General features: G+C 37.9%; 1 protein-coding gene across 1 annotated transcript in view; it reads left to right on the top strand.

Moving 5' to 3' along the window:
- NPAS3 (neuronal PAS domain protein 3) overlaps window positions 1-19296 on the top strand; it is a 718494-nt gene that overhangs the window by 280507 nt on the left and 418691 nt on the right. Inside the window, exon 3 of the mRNA XM_046654357.1 lies at window positions 8432-8514. Within this exon, the coding sequence (XP_046510313.1) occupies window positions 8432-8514 (83 nt within the window). The remainder of the gene's footprint in view (window positions 1-8431; window positions 8515-19296) is intronic.

Raw genomic sequence — 19296 nt, 5'->3', positions numbered from 1 at the left:
ATCCCTGTTCTGAGGCCTTTGCTGCCTCCACTCTCCCTGCCCCCATCCTGAGTTGAGAGTTGCGCCTTTATTGCATTTTATTCATTTGCTTATGTGTCAGTTTCCCACTAGACTCTGATCACCTAGAGGGTCTGATGGTGCTTTTTCATTTTTATATCCTCTGACACGGTGCCCAGCACAGAGAAGAGGCTCAATGTCTGTTTTGCTTTTACCTTTCTTCTGCTACTTATACAGCAAGCTTTGAGAAATGGAAATGGGAGCCTGGCTGACGTCTGTAGCACCTAGATCAATGAGGTTGATATCTTTCATATTATAAGCGTTCACCAAATTTTAGATGAATAAATGTGAAACCATAGCCTGAGATGGTTAAGCTTTGCAAATTGATCACAGTGACTTTTCAAGCAGGTGCTGTTATAAGCAGAGCAATTTGTCTTTTGGGCCAACACCCCACTGTTTCATGGAACTATTTGTGTTGACTGTTCTTTTGGCAGAAAGAAAGTCCTTAAATACACTGCCAAGCATTGATGCGGCTCAAAAGCAAGAGAGCAGGAGAGAGAGGGAAAATATGAATGTGACTGAATTCATGAATGCGTGAACAGGATAGAGAAGGGGGAGAGGACAAGAGACATTGCCGTTTTCCTCCCACAGAAACACAGGCTGCTCCCTGCACATCCAGTGTTTCTTAGCTCCCTGTCGTATCAGTGGCCTAGGAAAGCCCAGAGGATGGATGGAGCATTAGACTGGAAGTAATAAGGTTGTGCCTGACTTACCTCAGTATTTGTAGCAGATGTTACAAATGTCATAACATCGAGTTTTGGGATCAGACTTGAAAAAAAAACCAACAAGATAACAGATGTAGACCTCTTCCTTTTCCCAGCGAGTGCAGACTGACACTGTACTGATTTAATGATAATCTCCACCCCTTCCAACTGGGCGGAATCCTACCACTGACAGTCTGTGTGCTGCTAAGGTCAGAAGGGGTGACAGCAGTATGGCAGCACTTGACTGAAAGGCTTTCAAGACAGTTTCCAAAATGAAAGTATAATAATCCCTTTTTTTTCAGCTCCTACCAAGGGAGGATACCAAATCTAATCCCCATTAAAAATGTAAACTTCTCAAAAAATTTTCAGCATAGGAGAGGTCATTTCTACCAATTAAAGGACAAGTGTTAAACTTTGCAAAGTTAGTGCTGCCTTCAAATCTTGAATTGGATGTGTTCTCTCTGTTTTTCCCTGTGATAGCTGTAGCCAGACTTGGTGTCTGTCTAAGAACTGTGTGCTTAATTCATGAGAACACGCAGTATTCGCTTCTGACATACAGAGTAGGTGATGTGTAGAGGACAGTGGCTACCAGAAGAAGAGGAATTTGAATATGGACAGGAAGAACAAAAGAAGAAGCTCAAAGCTGCAGATTGCCCCCAGAAAGCAGAGCACCGCCCACATCACGGACATGTTCAGACTTCAAGCCCGGGCCAGTGTCTGTGCTACCCTCTCTGTGGCCCACTAGACCTCTGTACCCTGGGACTGCCTTGCTCAGTGGACTGAGACTCAGGCCATCTTTGTGTTCTGAGTCCCCAGCAGAATGCCTGCCATGTAGTAAGACTCAATGCACGTGTGTTGGTATAGCCCTGAAGCCAGAATTAATTAGTTTATATTTTCTTGCTGAGTTCATGTTAGATAAAAATCAAGACTTTGTGCCACCTGAAGGTTCTCCAATTCTGTCTTCTTCATTCTGAAGTCACTGTGTAACTGCCTCACTCTTAGAGCTTCCCCAGAATGAGAGGGGCTGCCATTCCATCTCTGCTGGGAAGCCAAAACAAGAATTAGTCATGATCAGTTTTCTCCCTTTTATTTATTTTGTAAAGAAAAAGAGGAAATTCTCATTCCTTTCACTGCATGAAGGGAACTAAGTAGTTAATTTTAAACTTTGCATCCAAAAGCAATCCCTGTGGCATGAAGTGTTTTTGAAGCCAAGAAACACATTGAGAAAAGACTTGGATGTCTTGTAAGTTGTTGTTGGACTTCGGTCCTTAAAAAGCGCCCCCTTTTAATATACTTTATTTGGAAATGATCAAGAAAGTAAAATTGAAATGATTGAGTAATACCTACCTTTTAGAAAGTCCTCCTTGGATTTGTAACAATTACTTTGAAGTTACAGGAAAGTACAGAATTTCCTCATCTATGAGTCCAGTCCACTGGCCAGCTCTGGCCCCTCATGCCTCCTTGCCTTTCTTGAGGATTCCCCTCGTGTACCCCACTTCCCAACCTTCAGCCCAGGAAGATACAGCTTCATGCCTGCATTTTCCTGGGTTTCTGTCCAAGAGATATTGGCTATCATAGCTTCATCACTCCTTAGGTGCTGTCACTCCTAACAGCAGCTTAACCCACTGCCTTAAGAATTCCATTGTCATGGGGAAGTCTGGGTTCTCTCATGAAGAATGTTAATTACCCCATATGTAGACCATATCAGGGACGTATAATAGTTCCTATAGTAACTACTAGATTGTCAGAGAAAGGCTGTCTTCCCCTTTCCCCAGCTATAGATGGAGAAATATCTGCTTCAGGAGTGGGAAATTCTCATTTCCTTCAGTGGAAAAGGAAGGCAGGGTGGACAAAATGAGTCTTTAAAAAGGAAATGTTGTACTAAAAAGAAATCCCTGTAATTTATTGCTTATCAAATACCCCAAAACACTGTCAGAACTTATAATAGTAACCCTTGGGTGCTATTTCACATTTAGACTACTTTGCCATTTTGATGTGAAAGATGGTAAATAAAAATTTTCAAAAAATTGCATGAATACTCTTTAGTTCTTTAGAAGATAAGAAGTGCATGATAAACACACCCTCTACTAAACAGATCTATTGAATGTTATGTTTTCCCCTTAGTTCTTACTAGTTAAGGCCATACAGATACAGATATGCTTTTTTGAGAAAACCAGAAATGGTTCCAAATTCAACAATTCATTTGTAAGTATTAATACTTTCACAGTTGTATCATCCCTAATGCTTTTCCATAATACATTCAATCTATATTTACATTGTGGGAAAAATTTAAATATGTATTGTATCAAAGAATTTTTGAATCAGTGTAAGACTTCTTAGAGTTTAATTATTTTATTGGATTAACTACCTCTTTTTGGTTAAAATTGGTAATATAGTGTGTTAATGGGTTCTGGGATGTGAATTACAAAGGTATGTTTTTTGATTTTTAAAAATATACTAAATAAGAATTTAAAAATAAACCCAAAGTGTACTACTCCTGAATATAGGAGGTTTTCTTTCTTGTATTTATTATTATTTAGGCATTCACAGGATCATCAGTTATCCTATATTTTAAATGGCAAAAACTAATCTCAGTGAAAGTACATTGTTATTATTTGTTTTCAGATATTTACACGCTGCGTTGTATGGAAACTTCACATATTGTGCATGCAACAACAGAGTTTCAGTTAATGTGCTGCTGTATTGGTTACGCTGGTACCTAGCACTAGTTTTTCCAGTGTGTCATCTCCATCCCAAGCTGAAGTGCCCCTGGTGTCTAAGGCATGCACAAACAATAAGGAGTTTAGGGTAGAAAGGATGCGGGCAGTAGGCAGAGCTGTGAGGACCGGTTTCAGAATGAAGATTTGATCTCATATTAAATGAAAACATAGAAGTTTTTATTTTGATCGGGAAACACAGACACACACAGACACGCACGCACACACACACAAATTCATACCTCATAAACTTCTGAGGCTCCTGGGAAACCCTCCCTGGCTTGCCTTGCCCTTCAGTGAGGGAGGCTAATAGAGATTCTTTAAGGGAAATTCCTTTTCTTTTCTTTGGTAGCCATGGAAAGACTCATTAAGCATTCTCTAGTCCATTCTTTCCCAGACCCTGACTTTGCTTGGCCCAAGTGCTCAAGCCCAGGGAGTGGTGTCCGGGACTCCACTGAGTATGCGTTTTGCTCCTCCTTCCCCCAGGCTCAGTGTGGGAACAGCCTTGCCCCTTAGATGATGGACTCAGAGGATAGTCATCCGGGGATGAAGCTTGCCTTTTCACTTGGTGGATGATTCCATTCTCAAAATACTACCTGCGGAACTTTAGGGCTGCATCCACCTGTGCTGCAACACTGCTCCCCCTGGAGGGGGCCGGGATGAGAAAATCTCTCTAAAACAGTCTTCCCTATCTGCCAGTGACTACTTTTCCCTAATAATGCAGTCGGTTGGAAACCCTGCCTCACACGTCATACTCATCTTCGCTTTTGATCCCTTAAATAACAAGCTCCTTTCTCTCTCCCCGCCTGTGGTTTACCTTCCAGTTGTAAACCGTGCTGGTGAGGCGCTGGGACAGCTCCACCTTCTGTGGAAGTGGGGGTGGGGAGAGTTACGAAGGAAAAGGGCAATGCAGGACACAGGCAAGTCGGGCTCGTGACTTTTCCCCCTTTCATTGTGTGTGTCCACTGAGCTGTCCTATTTCTGTTTTGTAATGGGTTCTTCTGTGGCAAGCTGACCTTTTGGCTGAATAGGTCAAACTCCCACTGAGAGCTAATCCTCATTCTTCCTGGAGTTTGTACATCCCTGAAGGTGATGAGCACTGCTTAGGAATATGGCTGGAGTGTGGGGTCTATTTCCCGAAAGCGGGATTGTCTTTTACTGCACTGAATTAATTCTCAGAGACCACCTCACAAGGTCATACAGAAGAGTCTAGATTAGGACATTTTTGCCAATGTAGTTGAGGGGCAAAATGAATTTTTCAGATACATATTTAAGATTGTGGTTACCTTCCGTGTCTTCTGTTTTTTAATGAGAGAAAGGCCAAATGCATAGTCCTAATGTCTTATGATATCATTTCAGATTTTGGAGACAATCAGAATTTCTTTAATTGATTTTTGCAGTCCTTCTCCCTGTATATCTTTTCCAATTTAAAGTATCTCAAAACTCTAGGTGTTTTATTTTTAACCCTCAAAAAACATGATAATAGTGTTGTGGTGTTTGTTGATAATTGTGTGCTGGGCCTAGGTTTATTCTAAATTGCTTAAAATTTTCTTTTGTACTGTTTATTAGGTTTTATAATACTAGTTGCCTTACAGTAGTTAGCAATTTCCAGCATCAAATAGTACTCAGTAAATGCTGAATCAAGTTTGAAGTTGAATTGCCATATTGCTATGGTTTGATCTTTTTTTCTTTTATTAGTTTGTATAAGCTGCTCTACTGTTGCAATTCTCACTTCTCACTAGGGTTAGGGACATGATCTTCGCAGATAGGGGATTATATGTTCTATTTATTTAGCAATGTGCTAGGCGTGTTTTTGGTTACTTTGGTTAGTGTTCTTTAAATTTCGAAAAGTAGTGTCTTTTAATTGAACAAACAAGTAAATGAAATATGTCAGTAGATCAGGTGAAACGGTGACCTATTCAGCAATGATAAGTGTACATTGTGTCTGGGCGACCAAATGGTTTTAGACACTGTCAACTTCCAAAATACAAAAATCTGAGAGAGCTTCATAAGTGTGTATTACTTTTGTGAGAATGATGGACCTTATTGAAGAAATGCCTCTTTGGTTTTGCTTTTGGCATTAATGATACTCCATAAACACAATGAGATTAACATAGAGGAACAAAATAACCATATTTGCATTGTTCCTGACTTATTAGATTATTGTTTCAATTCTCAAAATGTCAAATGCAATAGGATAAAAAGCACAAGATGAGAAGTACATATTTAACATCTATTCAGTTACCAATAATGCTAGAGTCAGAGCTGGGCTTCTACCAGGGGCATAATGGGCTCCTGTTTAACATATTTATGTTGGTTATAAAATTAGGAACTGTCATTACAGCCCCACATCACCTGCATAAGTGCAAAACATATAAATCAAGAGAAGTTCCAGTGCCATAAAAATGCCATTGACTAGAATAGCATGAAACCACTTACAAGACACTTGTGTGTTATGCTTGCATGTGCTGGGATACACACGCAGATTTCTAGAGGATTTGAAGAACAAAGAACAACTATGTAGGTCGAACTCACAAATATAAGACCTAATGCAGACTGGTGGGATCCCCAAGCTGGATAACAAGTTTTTTAAATAAAATCTCTAAATATGTATGCATTAGCAACATTTACTTAGAGAACAGCCTGAGCCCTAAGTGAGGAAAAGAAAGGCCATCAGTGGCCAGGCTTGAATAACCCCTTCTGCATCCCGCTAAAGCCAGCTGTTTCCGTGCTCTAGAAGGCAAGTGAGCTGTCAAGAAGTATCTACCAGAGCATGCTTCTTGGGCCTTCTAGTAAATAAACATGCTCCTTATGTTTTCTGTGATGTTTTAGATTCCTCTATGGGTTGGTGGCTGTTGTTCTCCTGGCCCCATCTTAATCCAGTTCTTTGTAGAATAGTCTATGTTCTCTAAAATTAGTCCATTTTCTTTTGTGAGGTGCAGTGGTTCCTTTTGAACTTTGTAATTGGAAGTCCTGAAAAGCCCCCAAATTATGAACCATTAATCAGGAGCTTTCTTGATCCTAATTACTGCCTCAAAAACAGAGTGGACACTTTTGAAGTTTTTCAACTCCCCCCTTCTCCCTCCCCAAAGTCCCCCCGATCTTAAAAAAAAAAAAAAGTCTGCAGATTTTATTCATGTGGGATCATTCACACCAAGCTACCATAATGTGCAATTAACACTCTAGAAACTGAAAACAGTATTCAGCAAGACAGCTGCATTATCAAAAATGCCAAAGGAGTTTTGAAGGGAGTAATGTGCATGTTAGAATAGGAAATTAATCAGAAACACACACACACACACACACACACACACACACACTAGTACTCTCTTAAGTATATCTGAATATTAAAATTTTAAAAATCCTGTGTCTATGCTTATAGTAAAGATTAGTCAGGATAGAAAACTGATTTTTCTAATTTAAAATTATTAATTGTGTATTTTGCTTCTGAAGCAAATAAGAAAGTTGGAATACAGATCTCTAAGATCCCTTCCAGCTGGAATATTCTTTGATAATAATCACTCTTCAATTATATTTTATAAATTTTCCCATTGAAAAAAAATGCCCCCTTTATTTCCTCTTGCCTGTAATAATGGTACTTAACACTCATGCTATTTTCAGAATGCCTCTCAGACATTGCCGACATGAAGTCACAGTTGCAGGGGTAAACTGCCAACTCTTGCACAGCACAATAATCATAAGTACCTTTATATTATAATCCCTACTAAGCTATGGGTCCAACTGACTGACTTTGTAACTGAAATGAAGCAGAATTATCCCAGCCAACATTTTGCTGGAATTTTCTCGTTAACTAGACTGAAAGTGTTTTTAAAGGTGAGAAAGTAGGAGATTTTGATTTTATTTTCAATTCGTAGTGTCTTGGTTTGAGAGACCAGAAGTTTGTGGTAAAATTTTCAAGAAAAGCAGGAAGACATGGAGAATTTACTTGTTAGAAATATGGAAAAGACCTCAATATTTTCTTTCCTAAATTACTGGAAAGCAAACTGATTTTTATATTTGAGAACTGAAAATAAAAGGGGGAAGGAATACTCAGAACAGATTTAAAAGCAAATTGTGACCTCATGCAAAAAAAAAATTGTAAAGAGAAGACCCTCAATTCTGGATCCCACAAAAATCATGCATTAAGCTCACTTTTGTTAAGGATTGTGGGAGCTCTTTGAGTGCAAGCGCCTGCAGATAACAGGTGTAGGGTAGGCCGAGAAGAGAAGTGACTGGAAGTTAGTAGGAGAACAGGAGTATTCAGATGAGAAAACAGTCGCTGACCTCATAAGGCGCCTGCTGGGGCCAAAGGCCTGTGGGGCTTCTCAGCAGTCCTGTAAGAAGAGTTATGCGAGAATGCTCAGTAAATATGAAATCCAGCCGTCCTGGGACACTTCACACTAGTGCAAACAGTCATTAATGAGACTCTCTTGTCCAACATGTTGTGCTTATTAAGTTATGATAAAGTTACTGCATTAGAACATTAAAAAAAAAAAATTTCCTGTTTGCTTTTTCCTAGCCTGGAGGATATGAAAAGTTTATGTTTAATCTTGAGGGAAAAGGCAGTAAGTGTATACTTTAAAAATATCTAAATTTTAAGAGAAAGAGTTTGCTAGTTTATTTTAAAGAAATGTGGACATTCATATGTTTTTGCTCCAGTATAGGAAAAACAGTCCAAAATGAAAATTTTAAAAAAAAAAGCAAAAAAGCCCTGGATATGGTTTTTAATGTTTGTAGAGGTTGCTGTTCTGAGTTGAAAGTTCAACCTAGGTTCTTCTTATGCTCAGGCAACACAGAACCAGGGTCAACACTGGGTTGTGTTTCTCTGAGATTTCGTTGTGTAGTAACTAGCTAGTGTTGCAATTAGAGAGAAATTAAGCTGAAGGTGTGAATCAGAGCTCTGACTTAATTTTTCTTTCTCTCTTTCTTGTTTTTTCTCTCTTTTTTTTTAAGTTATAGGTGCACAACGAAGGAGAAGCCCCAGTGCACTGGCCATTGAAGTATTTGAAGCACATTTGGGAAGTCATATTTTGCAGGTACCTTTAAAAGAAAAAGAAACTTATATTTTACTAAGAAAAAATGAATACGTTTAGTCTTTTTATTAAAATGTGTTTTTTTTTAAATTTCAGCTATGTATATGACTTGTTATTTTATCTTGGAATTCTGCCATTCTTATGAATTTATTTTTTTCTTTTTAGAAAGCCATCCCTTGAGAGAATATTAATGAGAAAGGGAGGGCAAGTATTATCTGTGCTGTAATAATTGAGATGAATTGCACCATTCAGTTGACGCGCAATGTATAGTAGCTGTTCCCAGAGTGACTGTGTGTGTGCTTCATTTGTAAGTGGATATATGTGTGTCTTTGGACCTATATAGTGTTTTTGGAAGAGCAAAATGTTGTGACAGTAGTGTGACATTTTTATGTGTTGCCAAATTTCAGTTCTTCTTTGCTTCAATGTATATTCATAACTGCTTCCAATCTTAATGTTTGCCCCCCAACAAATTACAGACTTTCTCAGGGTGAAGTTTTGAAGTATGCTTTTTAAGTAAAAGGAGACAAATAATAATAATTGATTTTGCAATGAGTTTCGTGACAAATAAATGTGAGGCTCACTAGGATGGGACTGCAGTTACTTAGTCCACGAGAAGATTTCTCCCAGACTGAGCATCTCACTCACTCAACACTGTTTTTCTTAAGACTTTGCCATCAGTTCAACACATCCATGGATAATTGTTCTATATTGTTTCTGCTTCCAGGATAAATGTTGATGTGGCCAAAGCTGCTATTTTTACTATGTTAGATACATTTTTAACATAGAATTAGAGAAACAGACATGTTTGGGATCTTTAGGCAGCTTATTTGAAAAAGATGGCTATGTTTACTTAGATCAACTTTGGGGTAAAAATAAAGGTAAGCGCCAGATTCCTGTCGATGCAAAGTTTTAAAAAAATGGCTTTGAGGGTCCTTTCATTTTTTCGATGGCCAAAAGTAGCATTGAACCTTGCATATTATTGCTGAAAATATGTACCCCAGAAACTGTTATCATCAGGTTCTCTGTGGTCAAATCCCGGTGATTCTCTGAAGCGGTTCCTTGGCTGGCAGCTTCAGAACACCTGAGACACTTGTTGAAAGGACACATACCTGCTCAATCAGAATCGTCAGGGTGAAGTCCAGGAGTTTATGATTTTTAACGACCTTTTGAGATAATTTTGATGTTTCCTTAGGTCTGAGCTGTCACAATTCACATTTGCAGATTTAAGGCCCTGAAAAGCCTTATTTTGTTTATTTTTCTTTCTTGTGATATTCCTCATTTCTCCCCTAATATCTATTAAGGTCCCATACAACTGATGTGTTTTGAACTACACTTTAAGAGATGCTATTCTGTTGTGCACAAAGAATTTTGAATTATCTGTGCAGTAGATTACAGGAATACAGAAAGGACATTTCTTTCTAGATCTTCGAAATTCTTATTTCCCTCTTTCCTGTACATACTTGGTTTAGAATCTTCTTTATAAGTTTTGTATGAGCCATGCCATGTGTATATTGTTAGGTTCTAGTGGGATTCAGGATGACTCTTGTTTATATTCTGAAGCAGTCAGTGCATAAAACATAGTCAGTGAAAGAAATGATGCAAACACTATCTCCAAATTATTATCCTCTGAGTTATTTCTGGAAATTTGACTCCAAAGTCCTCAAGGGAGGGTGACTTTGGAGCCGCAAGAATTTAAAACTAATTTAAAACACGAAATTTAGGAGTTTGAATTGAACATAAGCTTAATGTAAAAATATACTATAGAAGGCAGTCCCCAAATGCCACTTCAGCATTAGGCGTCATTGAAAGAATAGGGGATCTGCAATGAGGCTGCTGAGCTCTTCTGTTTTTTGGGTTGGTCACAACTGACTTATACAATGTACTGTAAGAGAAACATAGACAGCTGGATGTCATTTGGAGTAGAATAACCAGACTGGTGCATGAGCTAGAAATGTTACATGAGGAGTGGCAAAGGGCTCGGTGAAGTTTAGTTTGGAAAACACATGACTTAAAAGGGATGCCATCTCTCTATATTTGAAGACCTCATGTGAAAAAAGACTAGATGTATTCTATGTGGCTTCAGAGTGTGGAAGAGAGAAAGGGGTGAAAACTGAAGAGAAAAAAATCACCTTCATATAAGAAAACTTCTAACTAGGAATGGCCACATTTGGAATATGTTCAAAGCCTTTGGCTTTAAGGGGAAGTATAAGTGGCTTGGTAGAGATGCATTCAAGAAAGTCAGGCATCCAAATATGGTTGCATCAGATGATCTTGAAATTTTCATAGAAACTGAAACTTCTTATCATTTGATTCTAACACCAGTGCTTGTGGAGTGGAAGAGCTGTATATACTCTTCTAAATGAAATATTAGAATTGTGGGTAGGCAGAGGTTGGGAAGTAGTAGTAACAATAAGGGCCTCCTCTAAGCTATCTAGTTATCTTGCTTCCTAGCAGGGGAACTCTTGAGCCCATAGACCCATTTCTGTACCACATTCAACACTATCTCAATGGTCTGCAAGGATAAGGTGGTTTCAGTATTTTCCTTCAGGAGGGCCATGATTGAATTACGTTGATTCATGGGGACTGGGATGAATTCTTTCTTCCCTCTCTTCTACCTTTCTTCACTTGCAAATATCTGAGAAAAACCTGTGCGGTCAACAAGGTAGGCATGGTCTCTAACCTGACAATTTATCTTCATTACAAAAAAAATTTCAAATAGTCAGTAGAACACAGAATTTGCTGTAGTAGGCACATGGCTGCTGTCCTTAACTAGCATGCAATCTTTTGGGGAAAGAGGAACCAGGAGGCCTCAAAGTGAGAAACATCACACTGGTCAAGTACAATGGGGCTACAAAAGAGCGAGGCTCTGAATTTGCCACAAAGCATCAAAGAAGGCTTCTCAAAGTTGTTGATAGATAATTAGGAGTTTATTAGGCAAAGAATATTCCAATCAAAGGGAATGTCAAACACAAAGGCATGGGGACAAGTATTAATAGATCTTGTTTGGGGATTGTTAAGGTGCTTGATTTGATGACTGCTTCACATACAGAGGGGAGTATGTAAGAGAAGATTGAGAAGTTGTATGAGCCATAATGTAACAGGCCTACTGAACCAAGCCAGGATTCTGCAACCAGTGATGAGCCTATGGAGAAGGCTTTCATACCAGAGAGTGACAAGATAAAGATTTGGTTTGTTTCTAGAGTTATTATCAAAATACAGTGTGTAGGAAGTCTTTGAGTTGTGAAAGGCTGATATAAAGAGACTATTTAGGAAATTATTACAATAGTCCAAGAGTCAAAATGAAGATCTTCTCCAAGATAGAGGCTCTATGAATGGAGAGGCAGGTATGAAATTGAGATCAAATTATTGGCATATGGTAATAAATTAGATGTGAAAGGCTAGAGGATGACAGGAGTTAATGATCACAAGTTTTCTAGATTGGTAGCTAGATGTCTGATGATACTTTTCCCTGAGAGAGGTGAAAGGGATATGCTCTTAAATAGCCAAGCTGGTAAGAGAGTAAGCAGTTAGAGTCCTGAGTCTGATCCTCTAGAGCAAGATCTAGTCTAGGGCTGAAAATAGGGTTGGGAATTACAAATCACTACTGTTTAGATGAATGATAGTTCAAATCAAGCAGTGAGTTACAGACCATGGAACTGATGTGAAACAAAGAGAAAAGAAGGTCGGGGAGAGGCAACCTCAGCATATGTCATCACTTAAGATGCAAGTAGAAGATGAGAAAGGAGTAGACAGGAAGGAAAGAAGAAACCACAGGATTTGATTTTGTTTGGGGAAGGAGTATTAACAATATCAAGGTGGCTGAGGATAAATCCTTTAGTAGGATACATACTGAAGAGATGTCATAGGTTTTGTCAATTGAAACAGTTGCAGTAAAGTATTAGGTGCAAAAAACAAACCTAAAGAGTGGTATAAGGTAAAGAAGTGTCTGGATGTTTGTGGTAAGGAAGGGAGGGAGATGAGAAGGGAATGTGGAGGGATAATTTTGTTCTCAGTGTTGTTAGAGTATATTTATGTCTGAGATTCATGAGGTCAAGCATTGGCCAATTAAATGCTCTTTAGCAATCAGCTTTTTTAAAATCAATATCTTGTGGTCATATCTGTATTAACAAAGTATAAGCTTTCATTCTTATTAATGGCTATGTGCCATTCCATACTATGGAGGCATCATCATTTATTTAACCATTTTCCTATCATCAAATATTTTTATTATACTATAAATTTGCATTTCTAATGCGAATACTAAGTAAGGGGCAAGTACGTGTGTGTCTATTTCAATTAGAAAAAGCCTAATCTGCATTGATTTTAGCTTATGTTTATTGAATTTTTGGTATGTATTAAACTCTATGTATAGTGCCAAGTTCTCCTCCTATATCATTATTGAATACTCAAAATTTGTACCTGTGAGATAAGTGCTACGATTATGCAAACCTTAAAATTGGGTAAACTAAGACTTATAAAAATTAAATAACTGACTCTTCACATAACTAGTTTAGTGAGAGTTGAATTTGAACCCAGAATGCTAACACTAGATTATAATACTTTACAAGAAATGATGAGGACGTTTTTAAAAACAATGGTAATAAAAGGAAAGAATATATATTTGGAATGGACAGAAGTAGGGAAGTGATGGAATTTGGAAGGTAAAGTAGAGGTCAGTTCTGAATACTAGCATGGGGCTCAGAAAATGCTGGTGACTTCTCTGCACCAGGTGCCAACCTTGCCTGCTCCTTGCGCCCCCAGTGGTGTTTCATGGGAGAGCATGCTAAGGACCCCTTGGTACAGAGTCAGGGATGGAGGATGAAGGTATAGAGAGTCAGGGATGGGGGATGAAGATGGACTCCCTAATTTTGGTGCCACGCGTTCTGTGGACTGCAATATGTGTTTTTGCTGCATATGTCTTATTAGCTGTATATTCCCTTAGGAAAATGTAGAAAGTTTGGTGGATCCTTTAAATTTGACTTCTTTCCCACCGAGTGGGAAAAAATTAAACTTAATGGTGATTCTGTCAATGTAAAATCAACTGCTGCAAAGTTATTTTCCAATTTAATGATACAATACTGGTGTATGTAGGCTAGGTCATCACCCTGGCTGTGTACTACGCAGCTCTGGGGCCACCATTCACATCATTCACAGGGAAGCCTTACTACTAACTGTGACCAGTCTTGTAGCCCCACTGAACCTGTAGCTGTTTCAGGCCTGAATTTCAGAACAGAGGCATCTTCTGCAGGAGAGTTGAGGGGTTCAACTGATGCCAGCCTTACAACTGCAGGATATGGAACATATGCATTGGGCCTGAGCCAAGGCATTTTAATTAACTTTGTTCTTTGACTTTTATCAATCAGATGAGGCACAAGAAGGCAAAGGGTCAAGACTAGGAATTGTGTTTTTTGTGACAAGCTAAGTAAAAACCTAAGAACGTTAGTTTATTATGTGGGATCTTTCCTGAATACAGTACAACTGACTAAGCACTGATTCGATTCCTGCTTTCAAGGCTCTCTTAGGGCATTAGTGTTCCCACTTCATGATTTCGTTAATATGGAAAAATATGAGTGGTGTTTACTTTTACTATCCTAGTTTAGAGACCAGGTAGAATATTCATATTTTACTTTATCAAAGTTAATGAAACACAAAATGGCAACAAATACCATCTTTGTAACTCATAAAATTAACTAGTGGAGTGACTTTTTCTTAGTGCAGATTTATGAATGAAGTGCTTTAGTTATTTGCATACCCTTAGCAGAAAGGGTTAAATTTTTTTTCTGTAGATAATGCTTATATAATTCTTATATAAATTTGCAGTTGTTTTTGGATACTTTAGAGTAATGCTGCTTTACTCACCTCACACGTGTTAAAACAATCAAATCAAACCTTGTATGTGGAAGATTTTTAAGGTTCATGTTTGTGTTCATTGTCAGCACATTATGGGGAACTATGAATAGATATGTATATGTTGTATTTCGGACATTATGTAATACATATCATTACTAATATCTGTTACATACTTATAAAGTGGTCAAAGGATGGTCTTTATCCATAACTAGTTTTAGATATTAAAATAAATGAAATTTTCTGAGGTGGATGAATATAATTATAAGTCCCCACATGTTTTATTATTTTAATCTAAGTCTTGGGAGAATAAAAGAATATTCTATAAGAAATGCCTTAAAGGGTAAAAATGGTGGAAGCATGGTATCCAGGTGTCAGTTTAAGCTTCGCTATATTGCATGAACCCTCCCATATCTATGTCATTGACTCTGAATTATTTCTGGACATTAAGGAACTTTTGAATCGCTCTTAGAACATTCAAGCCCCAATTGCCAGAGAATCCCATGGGCAGACCCTTTGAGGGAGACCAAGAGAGAACCGCCAAGAACATTCTGAGATTATAACACCTGAGACTCTGATTGAGGGTGGATGAGAAAAGGCTGGGCAGAATGGTTGCATGACTGCCTGTCTTCCCATCATAACTAGGGAGATAGTTGTTTTTGCAAGGATCATTTATTAGTAGAACAACTCTTTTGTAGAAGACGTAGATATGGCCATTACCTTAGCAGAACAGTTTCATTAAAGTATGTATTTTCTTAAAATGGTGGGGAAGAAGGGAACTCAAATGGAGCTGTTTTTCTATGTGGTAGCCAAAGTAGTCAGATTTGGGTGGGATGGACACCACCGCAGATCTCAGTGAAACGTCAGATTTCAGTCCTGTGGTTTTTCTTTCCCTCAGCACCTTCAGCCTTGGAATACAGAGTAGAGTCATATCTCATGTAAGAAGAGCCGGGTTTGCAAGAAGCTTTTATGGATCAAATTTAGAAAAAAGTCAGATCAGGATTTATATTTAAATGGCTACATTTCCATTATTAATCACATTTTGAAGATTGGTTAAGGGCATACCCTGGAATCGTGACTAGTTGGTCTATATACTTTTTTGGTCCTGCAGAATTATTGTTAAACAAATGAGACTATACAGGTTTTCTACTGAAATATTTAAAAATTTGTGGTTGATGTAATGAGGAAAACAAAATACATAGTATCTTGTGGTATTTTATATCTTTGTTATTGTTCAAGTATTTCTAGCCACAGTCCTTCTTCAGTCTCTGAGAACCAGTTAATTGTAGAGGACTAAGAAGATTCTTTACAGAAAGTAGATTGAATGTATGGGCAAAAGTAGCTACTTATAACCGTGCCAGGGTTGGGGGTAGAGAATGCCATGTCTGTTATCATCAGCATCTCCTTTAATTTCATTCAGAAAGAGAAAATAAAAGGTTAACTAGTACAGTTCAAACATCTGGACAACGAAAAGGGAATAATAAGTAAAACAGCTCAAAAGCTGACTAATACAAAGATACAAATTATTATTTAAGATGCTGCCTAATCAAGTCAACATTTGTTTTACATTTGATGGTAGGGTTCTCAAAAGACTTCTGTGAGAGAGAGTGATATGTTCAAGTCTATTTTCTGTTTTATTGATAAATTGGAATTTCATGCTTATTAAGAATTGATCTCCTCTAGGGAAATTGCATGTTCTTACTTCTGATGGACCTTGTTGGCAAAGTGGTATCCTGTTGGACATCAGTGCTAAAATAAAATAATGTAACTTCAAATAGAGGCATTCTTTAGCTTTGATAGAGGAAGGAGAGAAAGGTGAGTGACCCTATAGTCTCCCTATGATCCAGAATGGTAAGGAAATGTAAAACTAAATATAGAAAAAGAGAAAGTTAGTGAATATATTTGCATATGGAAATTAGCTTAATTGATACTGCTTGCCTCTACAGGGATTTTTCATTACAAACTGGAGTGCTACATTGTTCAGCTCATATTGAGTAATTTAGTAACTAATGAGACCAGTTTGCACTAATTTGCATATGATAAATGAGCTTAATTGCAGTAAATAACTTGGAGGCATAATTACTTAATTTTCCTGTGTTGCACGGCTTTTAAGTTCACGTATGAACAACTCAAGATAATTTTGCATATTTAAATTAGTTGCTTTTAAATTTTCTTGAACAAAAAAAAAAGAACACACCTTATCAATTGAGCTGTAAAACAATTGGAAGTAAGGTTTACAGTATTTTTATTTAAAAAGAAAGAAAAGCAGAAATTTCTTAAGTCTGCTGTTCACCTTGCTCACATCCTTACCTCAAGTAAGATATCAGCATTGACATTTAGGAAATGTTTTTAATGTTGAAAGTTAACTCATAACTTCTATTATAACTGACCTGGGTTTAAACTGAAATATGTGTGTGAATGAATCATAACTTTTGAAAGAGGGTTTATAAAAGGGATGTGACGTGCCCCTTATCTAATTTGGCAAACTAATATTGCAGGAGGCAGTTGGGTCTCCCACGTGGAATGTGCATGTCATCGAAATTGCTGTGTTCTCACGAGGCAGGCATCACTCTGACCCTAGCATGTATTCTCTATCTAGATTAATGTTTCATACTCACAAAATTGGTTCATTGGAGAATCTCGCTGTGGTTTGCCAAGAATTATCTCAGTGATCTTCACGTTAACTCAAGAATGTATGTTTTATCGAAATCTCCAATCTCAAAATTGAAAAATGGAAGCACATAGAGGTTGATGGCTAAACCATTATTTCACGATACTGTATTGCCTTAGCCTTTCATTTTAAGGGAAAAAGTATAGTTTGTTATTCAAAATTAACTCATTAAGTCATATAAAATCATATTCATGATTGAGTATGAGAAAATATTTTATGGTTGGAAAGTTTAAAACCTGTCGTTTAAAAAGTCATTGGTGCTTTAACTCGTATATGAAAAACAGAAGGGGACATAGGGCTATTCATTTGCCACAATGTGGAAAAATAATAATCTGAAACTTTTCTCTGAAAAGCTCAAATCCCATTAAATTCACTGTAAGCTTCCTATATCCTTCAGAGGTGGGCCAGAATAAGTGCTAGTAGTAGTGTATTCCAAGTATAAAATTTTAGTCCTTCATGTAATGGGTGCTGAAGAAACACCTGGTGAATAAAAGAATAAACAAATTCTTACTGGACAAAGCCCCAGTTAACCCCAGAACCAGGACCTCATCTCTCCTCTGTGTTCCCAGCCATGTTTGTCTGTTTCCTCTAGATGAGGGACAGAGCTTGGCAGATTCTTTTAGTGCATGAAATTTGGCATCCAACCAACTTGAGTTCACATCCCCAATTTGCTCACTTCGTGGAACTAGAACAGTCTCTTGCCCTCTCCAAGCCTTGGGTTCCTCATTTCTAAAATAGAGAAAAGAGTAGTAGAGGTTTTCCTGAAAGACATGTGAGGATTGAATGAGATAGTGTAGTTGAAAGTAATTAGTCCAGGGGCCAGCCCTGTAGCATGGCGGTTGGGTTTGCCACACTCCATTCCAGCGGCCCGGGTTTGTGGGTTTGGATTGCTAGTGCAGACCTGTACCACTCATCAGCCATGTTGTGGTGGCAACCCACATATAAAGTGGAGAAAGATTGGCACAGATGTTAGCTCAGGGCTAATCTTCCTCAGCAAAAAAAAAAAAAAAAAAGAGTGATTAGTCCAGAACCTGATATGTAGAAGGTGTTTAATAAATGTCTGCTGGTGTTTCTGTTTGTAGGTTGGGTAGTACAGAATAATGCCCAAGTTTTTGAAAAAAATGTTAATGTTTATCAGGAGCATTACCAAGACAGGAATATAGGAACATTATCCATAAAATCCTCTCAGGTTAAAAGCAAGATAAATAATTTTCATTGAACACAACATAACTTATCTGTTTACATAAATGGTATTTATATTTGGTATATATAAGTATATACTAATATATACTGGTTCACAGTAAAATTTAAAATTTGGTATTAAGAATATATTGTCAGGGCCAGCCCCGGTGACCTAGTGGTTAAGTTTGACATGCTCCATTTTGGCAGCCTGGGTTTAGTTTCCAGGCATGGACCTGCATCACTCGTCTGTCAGTGGCCATGCTGTGACAGTGGCTCACATACAAAATAGAGCAAGATTAGCAACAGATGTTAGCTCATGGTGAATCGTCCTCAGCCAAAAAAGCAAACAAAAAAAGAATATATTTTCACTTTGAGAATGAAAATCCTTCTCATAAAACCAAAGGAGTTGTCAGAATAATCTCATTAGCAACCAGGAAGCAACTAGAAAAAGTAGAGTTTGTAAAGGAACTCCAGAATCAATGTTTCCTTTAAACCAAAATGTTATATGCCATTACTCTTCTCATCATGCCTTATAGTCTCCTCGATTTGCTTAGAGAAATGGGAATAAACAGCCGATCAGAGGTCCAGAAGAGCCAGGAAGTAGAAGCAGTCATCATCCATTGCTGTAAATTATGAGTGGACATTGAGGTACACATATGATTCTTCTGCTGTATGTTGCACAGAATCCATCACCTGTGATGCCAGAAAGGGCACCTTTCCACGTTAAGAGCAGAAGGGATCACTTCCAGAAGGATTTTCGTGATAGTATGTGTATATATGGGACAGGTCTATATCCCTTCGAGTTTTCACGTACCCTACGAACTTCGATTAGCAGAGTAAACATATGTCATCGTTCGCTGAGAAAGTAGTGTGACAGGTGTGGGTGAGAAGGGGGTTGAGGTTAACCATCATTGTGGAGGAAAGCTTTGGATTTTGGCCATGTGACTGTAATTAGTGCTAATAATAAGTGGGGTCTTCCTAGTCACAAAATTAGTTATCTCAAGTAGCCAGGATCTAGGAAAATGAGACAATAAATCTAAAAATACTGAGCTTTAGTTCAGTAAATATTCACTGAATGCCTAATT

The sequence above is a fragment of the Equus quagga genome, chromosome 2, assembly GCF_021613505.1.
Source record: "Equus quagga isolate Etosha38 chromosome 2, UCLA_HA_Equagga_1.0, whole genome shotgun sequence".
Lineage (NCBI taxonomy): Eukaryota > Metazoa > Chordata > Mammalia > Perissodactyla > Equidae > Equus > Equus quagga.
This window is presented reverse-complemented; position numbering and strand designations above follow the sequence as displayed.